Genomic DNA, 17,473 nt, shown 5'->3' with positions numbered 1-17,473 from the left:
AGTTCTTTTTCTCTCCCAAAGGTGAATTTGGTGAAGTATGCAGTGGGCGTCTCAAAGTGCCTGGCAAAAGAGAAATCTACGTGGCTATCAAGACATTGAAAGCTGGTTATACAGACAAACAGAGGAGGGACTTCCTGAGTGAGGCCAGCATCATGGGACAGTTTGACCACCCAAATATCATTCACTTGGAAGGCGTTGTCACCAAATGTATGTGCGTCGCTCCCTTTACAAAGCCAAGTTAGAAGTTACTGGCAAATTAAACACACATTTTCTTTCCAGGGAAATGACAGATGGAGCAGACCCACTGATTGCTAATAGGAGGAAATCAGTGCAGGACAAGTCATTAATCTTGTAGTCATTTCTAAATGGATGTATGGTGTAGGCTGATACCCTATTTCCAAGGCAGCTTGTGTGAGATTTTAGCGAAATTAATATTGCAGATTTTTGGTATGCCTTGCCATCTTTCAAATCTTTGCTAGACCAAACTGATTGTCACAGGATAGGCGCAAGCAGATGGTAAGCAAAATAAATTTTAAGTACTTTTCACATAAAACACAACAAAACCTCACCACACCTTATGTTCGAAGCGTGGGTTCCAGGTGCAGGGAGTGCACCTTGGTAATCTATTATTTTGGGGGATTTGCTTGTCTGCTCTGCTTGATTTATGGCAACTGCAGTTGCGGTTCAGCACCTATTTCCAGTAACACCTGGTTGCACCTTCCTTTTTTAGGCCATTAGCATTCGCTCAGCCCGTGAACCACGCTTCAGTTAAAATACGACACAGCTCAAAAGATGCATTTTGCGAAGCAGACCCTGAATACACCTGTAAGACTGGCTAAGACCAACTTGTAAAGCACCACATGGACAGGGCAGCTGAAATGGTTACTATTGAAGGTGGCTCTGTTCCAGAAGCCTTAGTACCTATTATAGTTACTACAAGTCAAGGATCTTGTAAGCCTGGGGCTATGTCTCCAGGACGGCCAAAGTGCCATTTAATTTGATACCAGGTGCCTGGGAAAAGCGTCCTCCATCAACCGGTACAGAGCGGCTGCCTCAGTGGGTGAAATGGAGGTGTAAACGTTGGATGTTAGGTCTGGGGCAAAGGGGGCAGTAAGACGCAAGGGTACACAATCTTTAGGCAGGGAAAATTTGGAAATTACTAAAAAGTGAGAGCAGATATACACTAATTTAGAGGTCCTCAAACTTAAACATGCATCAGAATTCTGGAAAACTCATTAAAACACTTTCCTGGGCCTCATCTTCAGAGGTTTGATTTAGTGAGTGTTTGCCCATGAGTTCACATTTCTGAAGAGCTCAAGGTCAATCAAGCTATAGTCCCTGGAACCACACTTTGAGCACCTTTGGCCTAGTGACCAAAGATTTACACATCATCTACTGCTAGTAAATTATGAGGCCTTGACTAGTTGCTCAAGTTCTCAGTTTCCTCATCTGTAAAATAGAGATAAAAATGGAATGGAATATTTAGCGTGTTTGGCATAATGCTTATTTAGCGAATTAAAAAAAAAAACAACTAAGTGTTAACTGGCATTATTATGTCTTAAAAAGTCCATCTTTCCCCATCTTTGGAATCCTTCAAAAAAGGAACCTTGGTGCTAAGGGTATATAATTTTTCACCTAAGGTGAAGTCTATAATTAGCATAGAATAGCTCTATTTGCTTTTTAAGATGAGTTTTACAGACAGGATATTTTTCCTGTGGCCTGTGGAGCTGCCCAGAGCCCTTCACTACTTTAATTAAAAGATAACATTCCCTTTAAATACTTCTGCAGGTCCATTTTCTCAAAAGGAGGCTCTGTTCAGCTTGGGGTGTTTTTCCTGGGGCAGACAGTGATTTTTGTAGCACCTCTGCAGAAGAGGGAAGAAACGGGATCTTTGTGACCTCTAAAACCCGTGGCTATTACAGCTGGAACTGTTACAAACGACTGGATGCATTTGCATAATGCACTTGTCACTGAATTAAAATGGTTTAAAATTTCCACCAGAGGAGCCATCCCCTCCCCCCCACCTTTCCGCTCCCCATTGCCTCCCTGCCTGTTCCGGGAAAGGGTCTATCTCTACCCTGGAGCCCAACGTGGACCCATTTCCTAAGCCCCTCTGTGCTTACGGAGACATTCATCTTTATTTCTCTTGTAGAGCTCATAAATATTCTGACAAATGGATACTTTTCATAAACGAAAAAATGGAGAATAATTGTGAAGATAGTGCCAACAGTCAGACTAGGGAGGTGTGAGGGTGAAAGAGTGGGAGAGTGTGAATTCATGACTGGACTTCCTTGAGTAACTTTGTAAATGGACAGGGAGACTATAAATTCTTGCCAGTACCCCGCGGATCTTCTCCTTGCTTCCCCACATTTCCAGAGGGATCTTGTGAAATGGAAGTAGGTGTTAATGTACCATCAGGGGAGTCACCCCTTCTCATGAGCTGACAAAGTATCGTTTGATTGAGGCAAGTTAATTAAAACTCATTGAGATGCATTTGTTCTATGTGGTCACAGATGCAGAGGGTAAATGAGTCTGAGGACTAAAGGCTTCCTAATAATATTGATGGAGGATGGAAAGGTGTACTGGGACCACTCCCTCCAGCCAAGGGGAAAGAGATTAGAAGTGGTTTTGACTCATCCTTTGGTCTACACCGAGATTCCTGCTTTTTCTGCCTGCTTTCATTCATCACTTGAAAATTAAATGTTCGTGGTGGCGTTTTCTAATCCAACATTTTTGCCTCGGTACCAAATGTTCAATCGAAGAACAAATTGATAAATGGGACTTCACTGAAATTAAAAACGTCTGCTCTTCTAAAATTTTTCCTCTGAAATGAAGACATTTCTCCTTTCCCCACACCAGTACAGAGTCTCATCTGATAGGGGCTCTGGGTGGGAAATGCACTCGTTTAGAATAATTCTGGGGGCTTTCCGGCAGTGGCACAGCCCAGCCCATTTTCCCTGACTGGATGTCTACATCCAAACAGTCCACAGGGACAGCAATGAATGTTTTTGATTTTTCAAACTAACATTTTATTTTCCTCACAGGAACTCTTCTGTTCTCTTGGCTTTACCCCTTGCCTTAGTAAAATATCGAAGATTTACACCCCACTGCCACAAATACCCTTTAGAAAGAAGGAATTTCAGACCTTGAGTGCATTGCCAGGGATTAAGAAACTAAAGAATGATCCTTATTTCCTAAGGTCCTCAGAAAGAAAACCAAAGTGAAATGAAAGTGTTTCCCACTTCTCTCAAACCTTAAAATCATTCTGATTTCTTTGCTTAGAAAAGGGAGAAGGGCACACAAAGGTTCTAGTCCTGAATTAAAATTGCTGCCTAGGATGAAATCACTTATTGACCCTTTTCTGTGATTTTGTTGTTGCTGCTGCTGAAGTTGGCAGCTTAAGGAAGCAATAGACTGAATTTATTTATAGATAGGAAAAGGGAAAAGAAAGGATATAGCCCCTGACCTGAGTGAGGCAGGGGGAAAAGCCAAGATGGTACATGCTTGAGCTTTCAGATGAGTCTGGGTAATGAAGTATCCAACATAGCTCCCAGAAGCTTGGGTTCCTCTAAATAGGTAAGAAAAAAAAAAGTTTCTCTCTGTTCATTGATTCCTTTAGCATTGTACAAGTGGCTCTTCTGGGGACAGAATTAATTAATTATCTTAAAGATTTTTTTCTCCTTTAAACGGGCCATTTATCTTCTTCTCCATTTGCTTGAGAGAGCAAATACCCATCCACGTGCTCCCTGGATACCAGAGGCCACTTTATTAAAGACCTTGTCAACAAGCCGCCCAAAGGGTTAACCTTCCAGATGGAATTTAAACCTACTCGTCCTTTTAATATTTCATTCCTAGCTCCCCACAGCTGAGGCATAAGCTTGGCTTGTTTTAATTAAATTAGATCGCACAAGACAGGTGTCCTGGCAGGAGAATTGCGCACAGCCCATTTTTATCTCATTAACTGCAGTGCTCATCAAGGGTTTTGTGTTTTTCTTTCTGGAAACTCTAGGTAAACCAGTAATGATCATAACAGAGTACATGGAGAATGGCTCCTTGGATGCATTCCTCAGGGTATGTGACTACTTTATATTAAACCCAAGAATGTTGGTATTTAGAACAGACTTCGAGTATTTGTTCTGTTTGGTTGTATTCATGGACTTTTTTCTAATGAGGCAAAGGAAGAAGAGGAGAAATAGAGAATGATGTGATTTTTAAAGGCTCTTCAATAATCCATGTACAAGGAGGGTAGTATTTGATTTATTCTTGTATCGTGGGGCTGTTTGAGCCATAGATTCGTTCCAGTTGGATAATTTCCATCTATTACAGGAAGCAAACCCAGCTCCTAGGATATACTCTACTCATGAATTAGTGACTTTGGTCAAAAAGGCCCGGAAATCATATTGAGTTTCACTGCACACCGGATACAGATATCAAAAAAGATGCAAGTAATAAATGCCTGGTGAAAATTAATTGGGCCTAATGCTGAGATTGTACCTTATTTCTTTCGTCCGCAGAAGAATGATGGTAGATTTACGGTCATTCAGCTGGTGGGCATGCTTCGTGGCATTGGGTCCGGGATGAAGTATTTATCTGATATGAGCTACGTGCATCGAGATCTGGCTGCACGGAACATTCTGGTCAATAGCAACTTGGTCTGCAAAGTGTCTGATTTTGGCATGTCCCGAGTGCTAGAGGATGATCCAGAAGCAGCTTATACCACCAGGGTAAGAAAGATTTGTGACCTCTGGGCTTCGACTCTGATGAAACTGTTCCTCTCACTTTGATGTTTTAAACCCTTTGTGATTTTTACAAGTTTCCTCATCCTTCAGAGCCCCTTCATAGCCATGCATCCATTTTTAAACCATGTTTCCAAGAGGGATTTTGAAACAGCCTCTAGATGTGTGACCACTTTACAAAGCCACAAGTTAGTGCATCACTTATTATTGTATTTTTTCACACTTAATCTACCTTCCTTCCTTCCTTTCTTCTTGTTTGTTTTAGATTTTCTACTTGGTTGCTTTTTATTATTTTAAAAAAATCTTATTTTAAACAGGACAGAACAATATTTCTAGTCGGCTGCCTACCGAACCTGAGAATGTATATACAGGACTTATAAAACATTTACACTACGCAAGGTTTCCCAGTATCTAATGGCCTGCGTTTTACTACTGGTAGATAAGCCAGGATTAAGGCACAGTTAAGAGTTATCAGTATACAGTTAATGGCTATGCTATCTTAGCCGGACAATCTGAATATACGATACTAATGGAATAAACACAGAATCATAAAAGTTATTGGCCATTAGGGCCGACACTGTTAAAATCAACATGAAGCAGACCAGCCATTTTCTTCTTTTAATGCTCACCATTTTGCACCTACAATGGTAAGCATTGGGGTTTTTTGGTATAGTTCGTTGGGTGTGTGTGTGTGTGTGTGTATGTGTGTGTGTGTTTTCTGGTAGTGTTCAGTTTCTTTGGCTGTAGTTTTGATTCTTACACATATCCTCTTCTGAATTCAGAGTCCATTCATTCAGGAGAGAATACATCCTTGTCCACGCCAAAGACTTTTTATTTTTCCCCAGTAGTTGGAGAAAGGAAAGTAAAAGGAAGCTTCTAGAATGATACATTTGTATAGCCAAAATATTTAAGGAAGGCAGAAGGCAGCACAAGTGTCTTGCTGTATGGAACAAGCATAAATGTAATACAGTGTATTTTCAGAGTGAACTGCAGTGAACCAATGCAATTTGCAGTACAATTTACTGCCCTGTTTAGTAGCTCTAATAAAGCAAACTTTTAAATGATGTCCTCTTGAACACCTTAAGGGTCTGAACTGAAGTAGAATTAATTTCCCCAGATGGAACCCTAAGAAATTTGAAACTCCATTAAAAATACCTTGCACATAAGCAAATCAAACAAGAGACATTTGAGACCTTTAAACTTTTCTTGGGTAATATTCAATTGCTTTACCATTTTTGCAGGGTTTTTTTAGAAAAGTAAATAATAATCAAAATCTGGCCCTCCTGCCATTAAAGTTAATAATGGCTCTAGCATCTGGTATTATTTGACTTCCTCTAAGAGCCTGTTTAGCGTATTATCTTCTAGCTACGTTGGTCATGTTTCTCGTGCTCTATAGGAGTTGGAGGACAGTGGGATGGATAGAAATGTTCATATTTAACTTTCTGAGGTCATGATTTTCAAGGCAGTATTAAGTATTGCCTTTGTGCTGCTGGGTGAGAGAATCTGACAAGAAGTCAAGATTACTGTCAACTACACATCCATTGATATATACCACGGATAACGTGTATTTTGTAAAACCTAAAATGTCCTTCCTTCTACAGTATTGCCTTAAGTAGAGCTCAGATAATAGGTAGGCTTTTTAAAAAAGTAATTAAATATATTAGTTGCTTACTTCCCTGTGACTAAAGAAAACATATGAGAACTGTCTCAACCTGGAAGATTTTAGTTAGAATAAACAAATATCCTGTTATTGTTTGGACAGCTATCTCAGGAATACTGTTGCCCTGCTTAGCAAACAGTAACAACATTCAGAAACTAAAGTGGCACATCAGTGTACTTGGGGGGATAACCTAGAGCTCGGATGTTCACAGGGTGGCAAGATTCCTATCCGGTGGACTGCACCAGAAGCAATTGCCTATCGTAAATTCACATCAGCAAGTGATGTATGGAGCTACGGGATCGTCATGTGGGAAGTGATGTCGTATGGAGAGAGACCCTATTGGGACATGTCCAATCAAGATGTGAGTCTTTATGTTCTGAAATATATGTCTTTGCATTAATGTATGATGGAGTAAGTGTTGAGCTTGAAATGATACATTAAACTTAGAATTCTTAATACAGATGTGTCTAGTAATCTAGCTAAAACTTATAGTCCTGGATTTCCAGGACCAAAATTACAAAGCCTTAATGGTATATAATATGGGAGATAGATAGATAGATAGATAGATAGATAGGTGCATAGCTTGATCGATTAGTGATATGGAACAGTACTTTTACTTTGTTAACTTTCAAACCCATACTGAAATAAAATTAAACCTTGAATTTTAAGAAAATGCAAGGATATCTGAAAAACACAAATTTCACATGAGATGAAACTGACATGAAAGGTTTATTGGAAGACAATTAGTGAATATTTTAAAGCTGGCAAAATTGTAATTAGAGCTTGCCCCTTGAGGACTCTAAAATAAAGCTTCACTAAATGACCCTTTGTAAATTATACACATCCCTTTAAATGTACCATCTGGACTACTTTGTAAGGGAGTATCCACAATGCCTCCAATTTTAGAAAAGCATTCAATAATGACACTAATATGATTCCAGAGTAATAGAATTTAATTACAAACATCTCCAGTGAGAAAGGAAAAAAACAAACCTAGACCAACGGGGATCTTCCTAGAACACTTATTAGCTAATTCTGGGAAGGTGTTAGTTAGTTCTAGAAGGGTTGGAAATCAGAACAACATGAAATGGCCATTTCTTGAACTTCCCTGATTTTTTTTATATGAGAGGTAAAATATTATCATAGAGTGTGTTTACGAATGTGTGGTATTCAATTTATCAATAAAAATTGTATTTTAAAAAAAGGTTTTTTGGGCTTCCCTGGTGGCGCAGTGGTTGAGAGTCCGCCTGCCGATGCAGGGGACACGGGTTCGTGCCCCGGTCTGGGAAGATCCCACATGCCGCGGAGCGGCTGGGCCCGTGAGCCATGGCCGCTGAGCCTGCGCGTCCGGAGCCTGTCCTCCGCAACGGGAGAGGCCACAACAGTGAGAGGCCCGCGTAACGCATAAAAAAAAAAAAAAAAAAAAAAAAAAGGTTTTTTTAAAAAATGTTCTCTGATGTGGAATGTTACCTGCTCATCTGGCTTATCCCGAAACAACAGGATGTTGCCAAACCTTGACAATTAAGTGAAAAACCAGGTGCACTCAAGAAATAGGATGTTGCCTTATCCGTAGAAGATTGTTTAGAGCAATACAGAAGCCAATGCATTCTGTGTCCAGTGGGGCAAAAAGAATTCTCTAACCAGAATAAGAGGAACAGTAGTGTTGACACTGTAGTGTCTATAAATTATAAAGGAAGGTTCATAGCAAATAGCAAGAAAGACAGCAGCTAGCATAACTGATAGGTAATTACAGGCTGGAGACAGACTATGGGAGTGAACAGTGTGTAATCTATTGTTTGATGTGACTATGCAGACACCATCAGGTGCCTTTCTTGTATGGTAACGTTTGGTTTTGAGTTAGAGACATTCAGAGGAACAAAGACCAACAACCTAGAAGAAGGAGTAGCGCCTGTATTTACTTATTCGATTATTGGATATTTAAGCTTTTCTTTATTTCAGTTGAGAGCGGTCCCAAATGCTCATAAGAGCAGAATATCTAAAGATGTTGTCAGTTTTCCCACTCTAAATATTTTCAGACCTATAGCTTTGACAGCTTCTATATTATATTAAAATAATTTTGTTGGTTTAAACTTTCAGTTGTCTGCCTTTATCCATGAAAAAGCATCTCAAGCCAATTCTCTCCCACAAATAATATTGATCTATCATTCACGTGTACTTGTCTCTGCGTTGGAGTCTGTATAGAACAGGAATCTACAGGAAATGTAACCGGAGAATTACTTTCATGGGTAGAATTCATTTGGCATATGGTGAATGGAGTCAAAGTAACTGTTAAGAAGATGTCAAATTTATCAAGTTTTTTGTTTGTTTTAATCCTCAGCCTTCCCCCTCCCCCCCCCACAAAACATTCAGCAGTAAACTGAGAAAATATGCTTTGTTAACCCACAAGCCATCTTCCAAGCTGGCAGTGGATCGGGAGCTAATGAAAGAATACTAAGAAGTCTGAGGGTTTGTCACAAATTGTGTTAACCTGGCATCAGCCCAATGTTGCTTGCATTCTCATCAATTCGACGTAAAAAGTTTTCATCAAGTCCAGAGTCAACACCATGCACCTGGAAAGAGAAAAGAAAGTCAGAGGATCAAACTGACCTAATGTCATTGCCAGAAATAAATAGAATCACGTTCAGTTAGATAGCATATAGAAGTCTACTTTAGAAGGAGAAGTAAATTAATACTAATACAGTAGGAGGTTGGCAAAAAATACATGGGAGAAAAGGGTTCAGAGGGCTTAATAAATCACAAGATGATTGTTAAACTGAAACGGTATCCTGGTTAAAAGAACCACAGTTATACTGGTACGTATAAACTGGACCCAACTGAACTGATTATTTTCTCTTGAAGGCCGGTCATTGAGCAGTAATAGACCCGCCTCAGGGGGACTCTGTCATGATCACTGAGATGGCTGCAGCCAGTGGTGGTCTCACTAGGAGCTGTCATTTTAGTAGGGGGAGAAAAAGGATTTAAAGCAATTAAAACTTTTAAAAATCCCCAAAGAAAATCCCCTCCAGAATCTCATAGGATACCCGTAAACCCAGCTTATGAGTAGCCAAGAAATTAAGAAGTAATTCTGCTTTTTAAATTTGGCATGAGTCGTATCATATTGTGTTATTGGAATTCACACCCTGAAGAAGGGGGATTTAGAGAAAAGCCAATAAGAAATGCTGGAATACCTGTGAAGATAGATTAGAAAAATTAGAATTAGAAGAAAGCCCGTGGAATGATTTATGGCTTATTAGGCAGGAGGCCCCCGCTCTGGGCGGGAGGCAATTATCACCTATCATTATCACTTCTTTCCTTAGATGTGCAAGGGTCCTCTTTAAAATATAAATGCCCCAAGGAAGGTTTTTGTTAATTATTTAAAAATTTTTAAATCTAGTTTTGAGCGCCTTTAACAGGGTCAGTTGACAGCCAGCTGAGACCAAGAAAGAGATACAGAATTGGTAAACTGGTGTATTTTGGTCTTCCAAAACTAAAAATGGCGGCGCATCTGGAGGGGTTGAGGGATGTGCTATTTCTGAGAGAGGTAGTGTCTTCTGGATTGGAAGGTCTGGAAGTTGGGCTCTGGTATTGACCCACCAGCTGTCTGAGTAAGAGTACAGAGGCTTAAAGTGATGCAAAGGGACTTCTGTTTTGTAGGCAACTATTAATGCTTCCTAAGGAACGCCTTTAACACTAAGCTAGAGTCTCTTTTGCTCAGAGTGTTTAGCTGATAGACGAATGAGAGGGTCATCGCCCTGTGGTCTCTGGAGGCCAGGCCAACACCATGTGGTTGATCTGATTAGGTTCTAACCGCTTTGAAACATTGATGCTTCTTCACTTCGGAGTTTCAGATGGGCGTTGTCTACCATTTGAGAACCCCTCATAGCAACAGCTGGCTTCCCTGCCCTGTGGCCAGCAATGCTCAGGTCCAGCTCTGGCTTCTGTGAAAGAATTGGAGCTGTTCCCATGCTCCAGCTTGCTGGCAGCTTAATGGACAGGAAACTTGCTGGGCAGGAGGGTGAACCTCTGACAACAGCTTGCTTGGCAGCTTAACGTACCATTCTGGGTTTCTGGTTTTGTTTTGTTTTTTCGGTAGGTGATTAAGGCCATCGAGGAAGGCTATCGGCTGCCCCCTCCGATGGACTGCCCCATTGCACTCCACCAGCTCATGCTAGACTGTTGGCAGAAGGAGAGAAGCGACAGGCCTAAATATGGGCAGATTGTCAACATGTTGGACAAACTCATCCGCAATCCCAACAGCTTGAAGAGGACGGGGACCGAGAGCTCCAGGTCAGCCGTGCTTACTTAATACTGATGTATGAAAGAATACATCAGAGATGGCAGGCAAGAGGTGACTCGCTTTAATTCCCGCCTTCTGGTCAGAGGCCACTTCACAGCTGTCTGCAGCCTGGGTGGCTTCTTCCTCCTTGAGTATTTATGGTAGCTCTTTTCACCATTTTGAAGACCCTAGTACTTGTCAGGCCTCAAACAGAAGTCAGAAAAACAAATTTAAAACAACAGCAACAACAAAGGAATAGCTCGAGTGCTTATTTTGTGAGGCTGGACCTGAAAACTTAGGAAGATGGATGAAATGTACTTTTGTAAGATGGTCAGGTTACTAGATGCTGTATTTTGAAAGGGGAAGCAACATGGAGTTAGCAAAAAATAAGGATTCGAAGACATCTTTAAGTCGACTCAATAAAGTGTGAATTGTAGCAAGAGATTCCTGGGTTTCAGTTCTTAAAGTTGCTCTTTGCTGAGTCTTTCAAGAGGGGAAGGAAACAGGACCAAGTTAAAAACTGATCAAGTTACAAAGCATGCAGATGAATATTTGAGAAGAGTTTTAAAAACTAAAATGATTGAATCACCTGTAAAATAGGTAGTTACTTCATTGAAAAGAGCAAAAAGAAGCATTTCAGTCCAGAAAGAAGATAAAGATACCGCAGGTCTTATAATTAATTCAGTAGGAACTTTTCTACCTGGAAATTGGGCTTTACTGGTATAAGATCCAGGCTACCTAGGTACCAGTCCCATTGACCATTGTTAGGAGTTAAATGGTTTAAGAAGACAGGCATAATAAGATTAGGTGATTCAGGCCCGCAGGAGGAGAGGCATCTACTCATCTCCAGATGTGTGCTTCTCAAAGTCTTCTCTTTCATCAAGACCCTGAGTTAAAGGTAGGAAGACATTTTCCCCCTAGTATCTAAGCCCTTCCAGTCTTGGCCAGCACTAGGATGCTCTCCTCCAGTCTTTTTCTTGAAAACTTAGCCTACAGATTGGAGGAGAAGGAGTACGCTTACCATTAACATATGTGAGGAAAAGAATTGCGAGTGAACAGCAGAGATACCCTGTGTTCTCTCAGGCTTTCAGATCCTGTACCACTAGCCACCATACAAAGAGTTAACGACCGTGCTCTCCTGAAATAACACTGGGCTGAATTCACATCTTCCTTCTGCCACTGGTAGCTATGTGACCTAAATAAAATCCCCCATCATTTCTGGTCTATTTTTGGTTCTTCTCTTCTCCAAGAGGGTGAAAATAGATGGCACTAAGGCCTCTTTTCCAGGTGTAGCTAGTTTCTTTGATTCCAAAAGCTAGTTTCTTTTATTCCAAAACTCCTCCAGCTTTTTATCTCCAGCTACAGATGCCACGTTATTTTGTCCGAAGGTTCTTTGGTACTTGGGGCTTCTCCTGCTGGTATAAACTCTTCAGTTGCTAACATTGTAGAATGTGTGATTTGCACCAAAGTACAGAACAAATTGGGCACACTTTTCTCACTTCGAGATTTTTCTCATTGATGGTACTTAAGAGCTTTGATGCTTCTTACTGCTTGCTGATAATGGAAGGTAACATGGTATATGATTCAGCACAAAATTAGGCAAATGTCTCAGTGTTCCACAAAGAGCACAGAGACTTCCAGAACAAGCTTGGGAATGACCCTTAGAGTTCATTCATTACTGGGTAAGGGTATTTTCATTCTAAGGTCATTTTGACCTTGTCAGGTACCTAGAGCCTCCATGTGGCCCTTTTAATGCTTTGGCTTAAAGTCAGAAGTAAATGCAAACTTTTGGTTTTTGTTCATTCATATTCCTGGTAAACATTCAACACTAATATCTAAAATTCTATGTGGCAGTGTTTGTTATTGGCTCAAAATTGGGAAAAGAATGAAATCTTGATGATTCTTACCATAAAAATCTGTAGAATTTTACTCAGAAAATCGGATTTAATTGAAATAATGGACAAAAAGACAAAGGTCACAAAGACAAGCTGTTATTTGAACACAAAACTGGTTGATAAAGCCAGTCTTTCTTAACATATCCATATAAAAAAAGAGGTAATGCAAGCCAAGATAATTTAGGTAACAATTAAAATGAAAAATGGATCGGATTAATTCTACTATGTAGAAAGTTAAGCCACTAGAGGGACTTAATTTTGTTTTTACAAGAAAAGGATTTTTTTGGTTGAAAATTCAGTAGTGATGACATAATTCCGATTTAAACGTTCGTATTCGAGCAGCGTAGTCTCAGGGTGAAAATCAGGTCAAAATGTTAAGATCAACCACATTCTATAATTTCTAGGGAAAGGGAGTTCAAGAAAATAGAACTTAACAAGTAGCAAGGTTGCTATACAGGTAATTATAATAAAGGTGGTATAAAATACCCTGTTAATGTCTACCTTATGATTATTATGTAGTTTGAGATGAAGATGACTATAATTCTCTTAATAAATACTTCCCAGAAATACATTATTTATTGTGTATCAGTATCGTGAGGGATGACAGAATACTTGCCTTGAACTCTAGTCCCTCTTGACAGTGATCTAATGTAAAACACCTGGCCTGAGAAATGCATCAACTAATAAATAAGTTAATAAGAAGTGCTTGGAATTTGTTGAAATGATTCTTTTAGGAGCCCCAGCAAGGGAAAACGAGAAGCACATTCCACAATCCAAACAGTGATCAAAGTGGCCATTCTTCCTGCCAGTCTTGGCACACGTGCTGGTCAGGCTGCATTGATTAAAGAGAGGATTAACTCCCTGCTGTCCCAAGTTTGTTTGAATGCACTGAGCCTGCCTGCAAACCTGGCTGGAAGCATGCCGGACTTGAACTCTCCCTGTTTTCTCTGCTTCCATCAAGTCTGGCAGGTTGCAAGCTCACAGTTTTCCTTACTCATCCTTCACTAGGGTTTCCATAGTTGCTGAACTAAAGTCTGTGATATTCAGTGCTGGCGGGGACTGGACCCTTCCTTCAAAGACTGAGCTGGTTTCAGCCACAAGGGCTCCCCCAATCTTTACCACAGGCTAGGATGTTAAAAGACCTGCTCTGATCCTTCATGCATTAAGAGGTCCACATAAAACAAATGTGGGAAATGAAGTTAAGAACAAATAGGGTGATTGAGACATGCTTTTGCAGCTTTATGAAATTAGGGGCGAAAAATCACATGATGACATTTGACGTTGGTGATTCCATCTAAAGCCCATTCTTGGTGCTTCGGTTCCCCTCGCCTGTCTTAGACCATTTGACTTCTGAGTCAGGCTGTCTCTCTAATAATTCTTGTCTGTCTACACTTGCTCGTTCCATTTCCAGACCTAACACTGCCTTGTTGGATCCAAGCTCCCCCGAATTCTCCACCGTGGTATCGGTGGGCGATTGGCTCCAGGCCATTAAAATGGACCGGTATAAGGATAACTTCACTGCTGCTGGTTATACCACACTAGAGGCTGTAGTGCACATGAACCAGGAGTAAGTACTCAGCGATGTAACACGAAAGGGTAAATCTAGATTTCATAGTATTTTGCTTCTTTTGCTTTGAGCTGCATAAGCGCCCTACTCATTTTTTAAAAGAAAAGAAAACTGGAATGCCTTTCATTTTGGTTGACTGAGTGTAATTTTGCACAGCCTCCATAAAGCACCTACCTTGTTGCATTCAATTGCTTAATTAAACATTTTAACACACCTGCCTTGTTGTGCTGTATTAACTGTGGCTGATTCAAATGCATGTCTGCATGAAGCCCAGGAAAGAGATTCTCAGCCCTCATCACGTTTTCCTCTGCCACTCTTTTCTCCCCCTACCTGCAGTGACCTGGCCAGAATTGGCATCACAGCTACCACACACCAGAATAAGATCTTGAGTAGTGTCCAGGCAATGAGAACCCAAATGCAGCAGATACACGGCAGAATGGTTCCAGTCTGAGCCAGTATTGAATAAACTCAAAACTCTTGAAATTAGTTTACCTCATCCATGCACTTTAATTGAAGAACTGCACTTTTTTTACTTCGTCTTCGCCCTCTGAAATTAAAGGAAAAAAAAATATCTGCAGTGTTGCTTGGTGTACAGATTGCTGAAACTGTGGGGCTTACAGAAATGACAACCATCATTTGAATTAGACCTGGAACAAATTGTTTCTCAGAAGTCCATCCATCCATCACCAATTTGTAAAATACATGTACCTATATAAATAGAACACCGCCTCCGGTTTCAATGCCGTATTTGCTGCCAGACACTGAGCTTCTCCAAGACATCCTTGATCTTCTCTCCATTTGGAATTACAACCGTAGTGTTTTGTTTGTGGCATAAATTACAGTCCATCCTTCTTTCACCGGAATGAAGACCATGTCCATTTTTGAAAGACTCAGTTAAACTTTTAAGGCTTGGTTCGTACCGGGGATAAAACCTAGGTGAACGTCATGTGACTCATCGGTGTTGCCGCTTGGTGCTTGGGCCACCTGGTGGATTATGCAGACACGCGGGGCTGGAGAGAAAAGGAAAGTGGATTTTAAAATAATAATAATAATAATAATAATAAAACCCAAGCACCATACCCCCTACCTGGACAAACGAGGTCTGTTTCTTTGGGCCCGAGGCTGTGCCATATAAGTCTTATCTGGGGACTCTACAAACTTATCGTAACTACCTTATGGATAGTGGATTGTGACAATCTTGTGTAGGGAAGTTTCATACTTTCCTCCTTTAAAGAAGCAAACCCAAATCTACAAGGTAAGACAAAAGAACCAGCAATGAGTCCTTCTCCAATGAAAGCTTTTTTTTTTTGAAACTTTCTTATTTGAAACACTGAGCAGTAAATATCTTTCATGGCTATCAGGTAGTTTGGGTTTTTTTTTAAGATTTCAGTCCTCTTGACATTGGGAGAGGAGACCCAAAGCAGTATGGCTTCTCTACTGTTCTTCCAGGAAGAAGTGAAATAGGAACTATATGAGGTCAGGTTGGCATCTAGACCTCCACTGGCTGTGCTTTCTTTCATACTATGAGGGTCCTCTTGTCCTTTGGTGCCCTTCGTTCCTGCCACAGATGCCTACTGAGCATCTTTTGGGTACTGGGTAGTAGCCTCTAACCTTGTTGGGTCATGCACATGCCCCATTCTTTGGAGAATTTGCTTCAGTTAAGGAGTACTGGAGGGTCTTTCCATGAGTTTCATTTGTTTTTCCTTCTTTTTTTTTTAATTTAATTTTTATTTTATATTGGAGTATAGTTGACTTACAATGTTGTGTTAGTTTCAGGTGTACAGCAAAGCGATTCAGTTATACATGTACATATATCCACTGTTTTTCAGATTCTTTTCCCACAGAGGTTATTACAGAATACTGAGTAGAGTTCCCTGTGCTATACAGCAGGTCCTTGTTGGTTACCTGTTTTATATACAGTAGTGTGTATGTGTTAATCCCAGCCTCCTAACTTCTTATCCCTCCCCCACCCCTTTCCCCTTTGGTAACCATAAGTTTGTTTTTGAAGTCTGTGAGTCTGTTTCTGTTTTATAAATAAGTTCATTTGTATCATTTTTTTTAGATTCCACATATAAGCGATATCATATGGTATTTGTCTTTCTCTGACTTACTTCACTTAGTGTGATAATCTCTAGGTCCATCAATATTGCTGCAAATGGTATTATTTTATTCTCTTTATGGCTAAGTAATATTCCACTGTGTGTGTGTGTGTGTGTGTGTGTGTGTGCATATATATATATATATATGTATATATATATACACACACCACATCTTCTTTATCCGTTTCTCTATCGATGGACATTTAAGGTTGCTTCCATGTCTTGGCTATTGTAAATAGTGCTGCAATGAACGTTGGGTGCCTGTATCTTTTCAAAGTGTGGTTTTTCCGGATACATGCCCAGGAGTGTTCCTGTCCTGCTCCAGTAGCCCCTGTACCAAACTGGGTCAGCCAAGGAGGATTTACCTAGATGTCAATGGTGAGACTTGGAAGTCACCTTGACTGACTCATTATCAGAAAGTGACCTACAAAAAAAATAGGCTTTTCATCCATCAATCCCATTAGCCTTAGGTACTTCTATTTTAATCCCGGAATTTCTTCTTAAAACACGTGAATTTAAATGACTCTGTTCATTCCTAGAAGCAAATAGCCTAACTTTTTTGACTGGACAAATTTTTAACTCTTCCATTTTTATCACTTTTAAAGAAAAGCTTGGCTGATTTTAATGACCTTTCTCCCCCCTTGGTTTTATCCTTATAGAGCAAGGAATGTTAAATTTGATGCTGTCAAATCATGACAGTTTAGTAAAAACCTTTTTGCAACATTAGTTGTGAAAACTTTTCTGTTCAGAAGGAATGTGAAATTTGTTTTTTAAACTTCTCCAAGAATTTCTGTTTTATCACCGCTTTTGCTGAAGTCGGGGAGTTCTCGATATTCATGTTAAAAGTTGACAAATGTTGGGGAGGTTCGCTTGCTTTTAAAATAAATTATTTTTTTTCCTTCTGTAAAGCTGTGGGATATTCTGTTTTCAGTCCCCACAGTCCAATTCAAATAAGGTAGCATTATAGTGTTATCTTGTGAGTAAAAAGAGAATGTTACCTTGCACACATTGAATAATTAAAAGTTTTGCTTTCTTACAATTAACAGCTTAAGACTTGAGGTATTTTTCTAAACATTGAACATAGTCAAAGCAGAACGTTTTTAAAAAGAGAGTGTGTCAATTCTAAGATGTCCTAACATGTTAACGTAACGTACGGTGTTGGAGTGGATTTGTTACATCTTAGCAGGTATCTCTGCAAATGAAATATTCAGTTGAGAACTGAGGAAAAGGTGGAATATGA

At 40.0% G+C, this 17,473-nt stretch overlaps 1 protein-coding gene across 1 annotated transcript in view; it reads left to right on the top strand.

The window, feature by feature from the left end:
* The window catches only part of EPHA4 (EPH receptor A4), a 136,195-nt gene extending 121,503 nt beyond the window's left edge, over positions 1 to 14,692 (top strand). The window contains exons 11-17 of the mRNA XM_065880257.1: positions 22 to 207; positions 4,010 to 4,071; positions 4,515 to 4,724; positions 6,608 to 6,757; positions 10,490 to 10,683; positions 13,979 to 14,134; positions 14,471 to 14,692. Of these exons, the coding sequence (XP_065736329.1) occupies positions 22 to 207; positions 4,010 to 4,071; positions 4,515 to 4,724; positions 6,608 to 6,757; positions 10,490 to 10,683; positions 13,979 to 14,134; positions 14,471 to 14,585 (1,073 nt within the window). The 3' untranslated portion in view covers positions 14,586 to 14,692. The remainder of the gene's footprint in view (positions 1 to 21; positions 208 to 4,009; positions 4,072 to 4,514; positions 4,725 to 6,607; positions 6,758 to 10,489; positions 10,684 to 13,978; positions 14,135 to 14,470) is intronic.
* Positions 14,693 to 17,473: the final 2,781 nt, after the last annotated feature.

The sequence above is a fragment of the Phocoena phocoena genome, chromosome 7 (genome assembly GCF_963924675.1).
Source record: "Phocoena phocoena chromosome 7, mPhoPho1.1, whole genome shotgun sequence".
In the NCBI taxonomy this organism is placed as follows: Eukaryota; Metazoa; Chordata; class Mammalia; order Artiodactyla; family Phocoenidae; genus Phocoena; species Phocoena phocoena.
The sequence above is the reverse complement of the archived record's forward strand: the minus strand, read 5'-3'. Positions and strand labels throughout refer to the sequence as shown.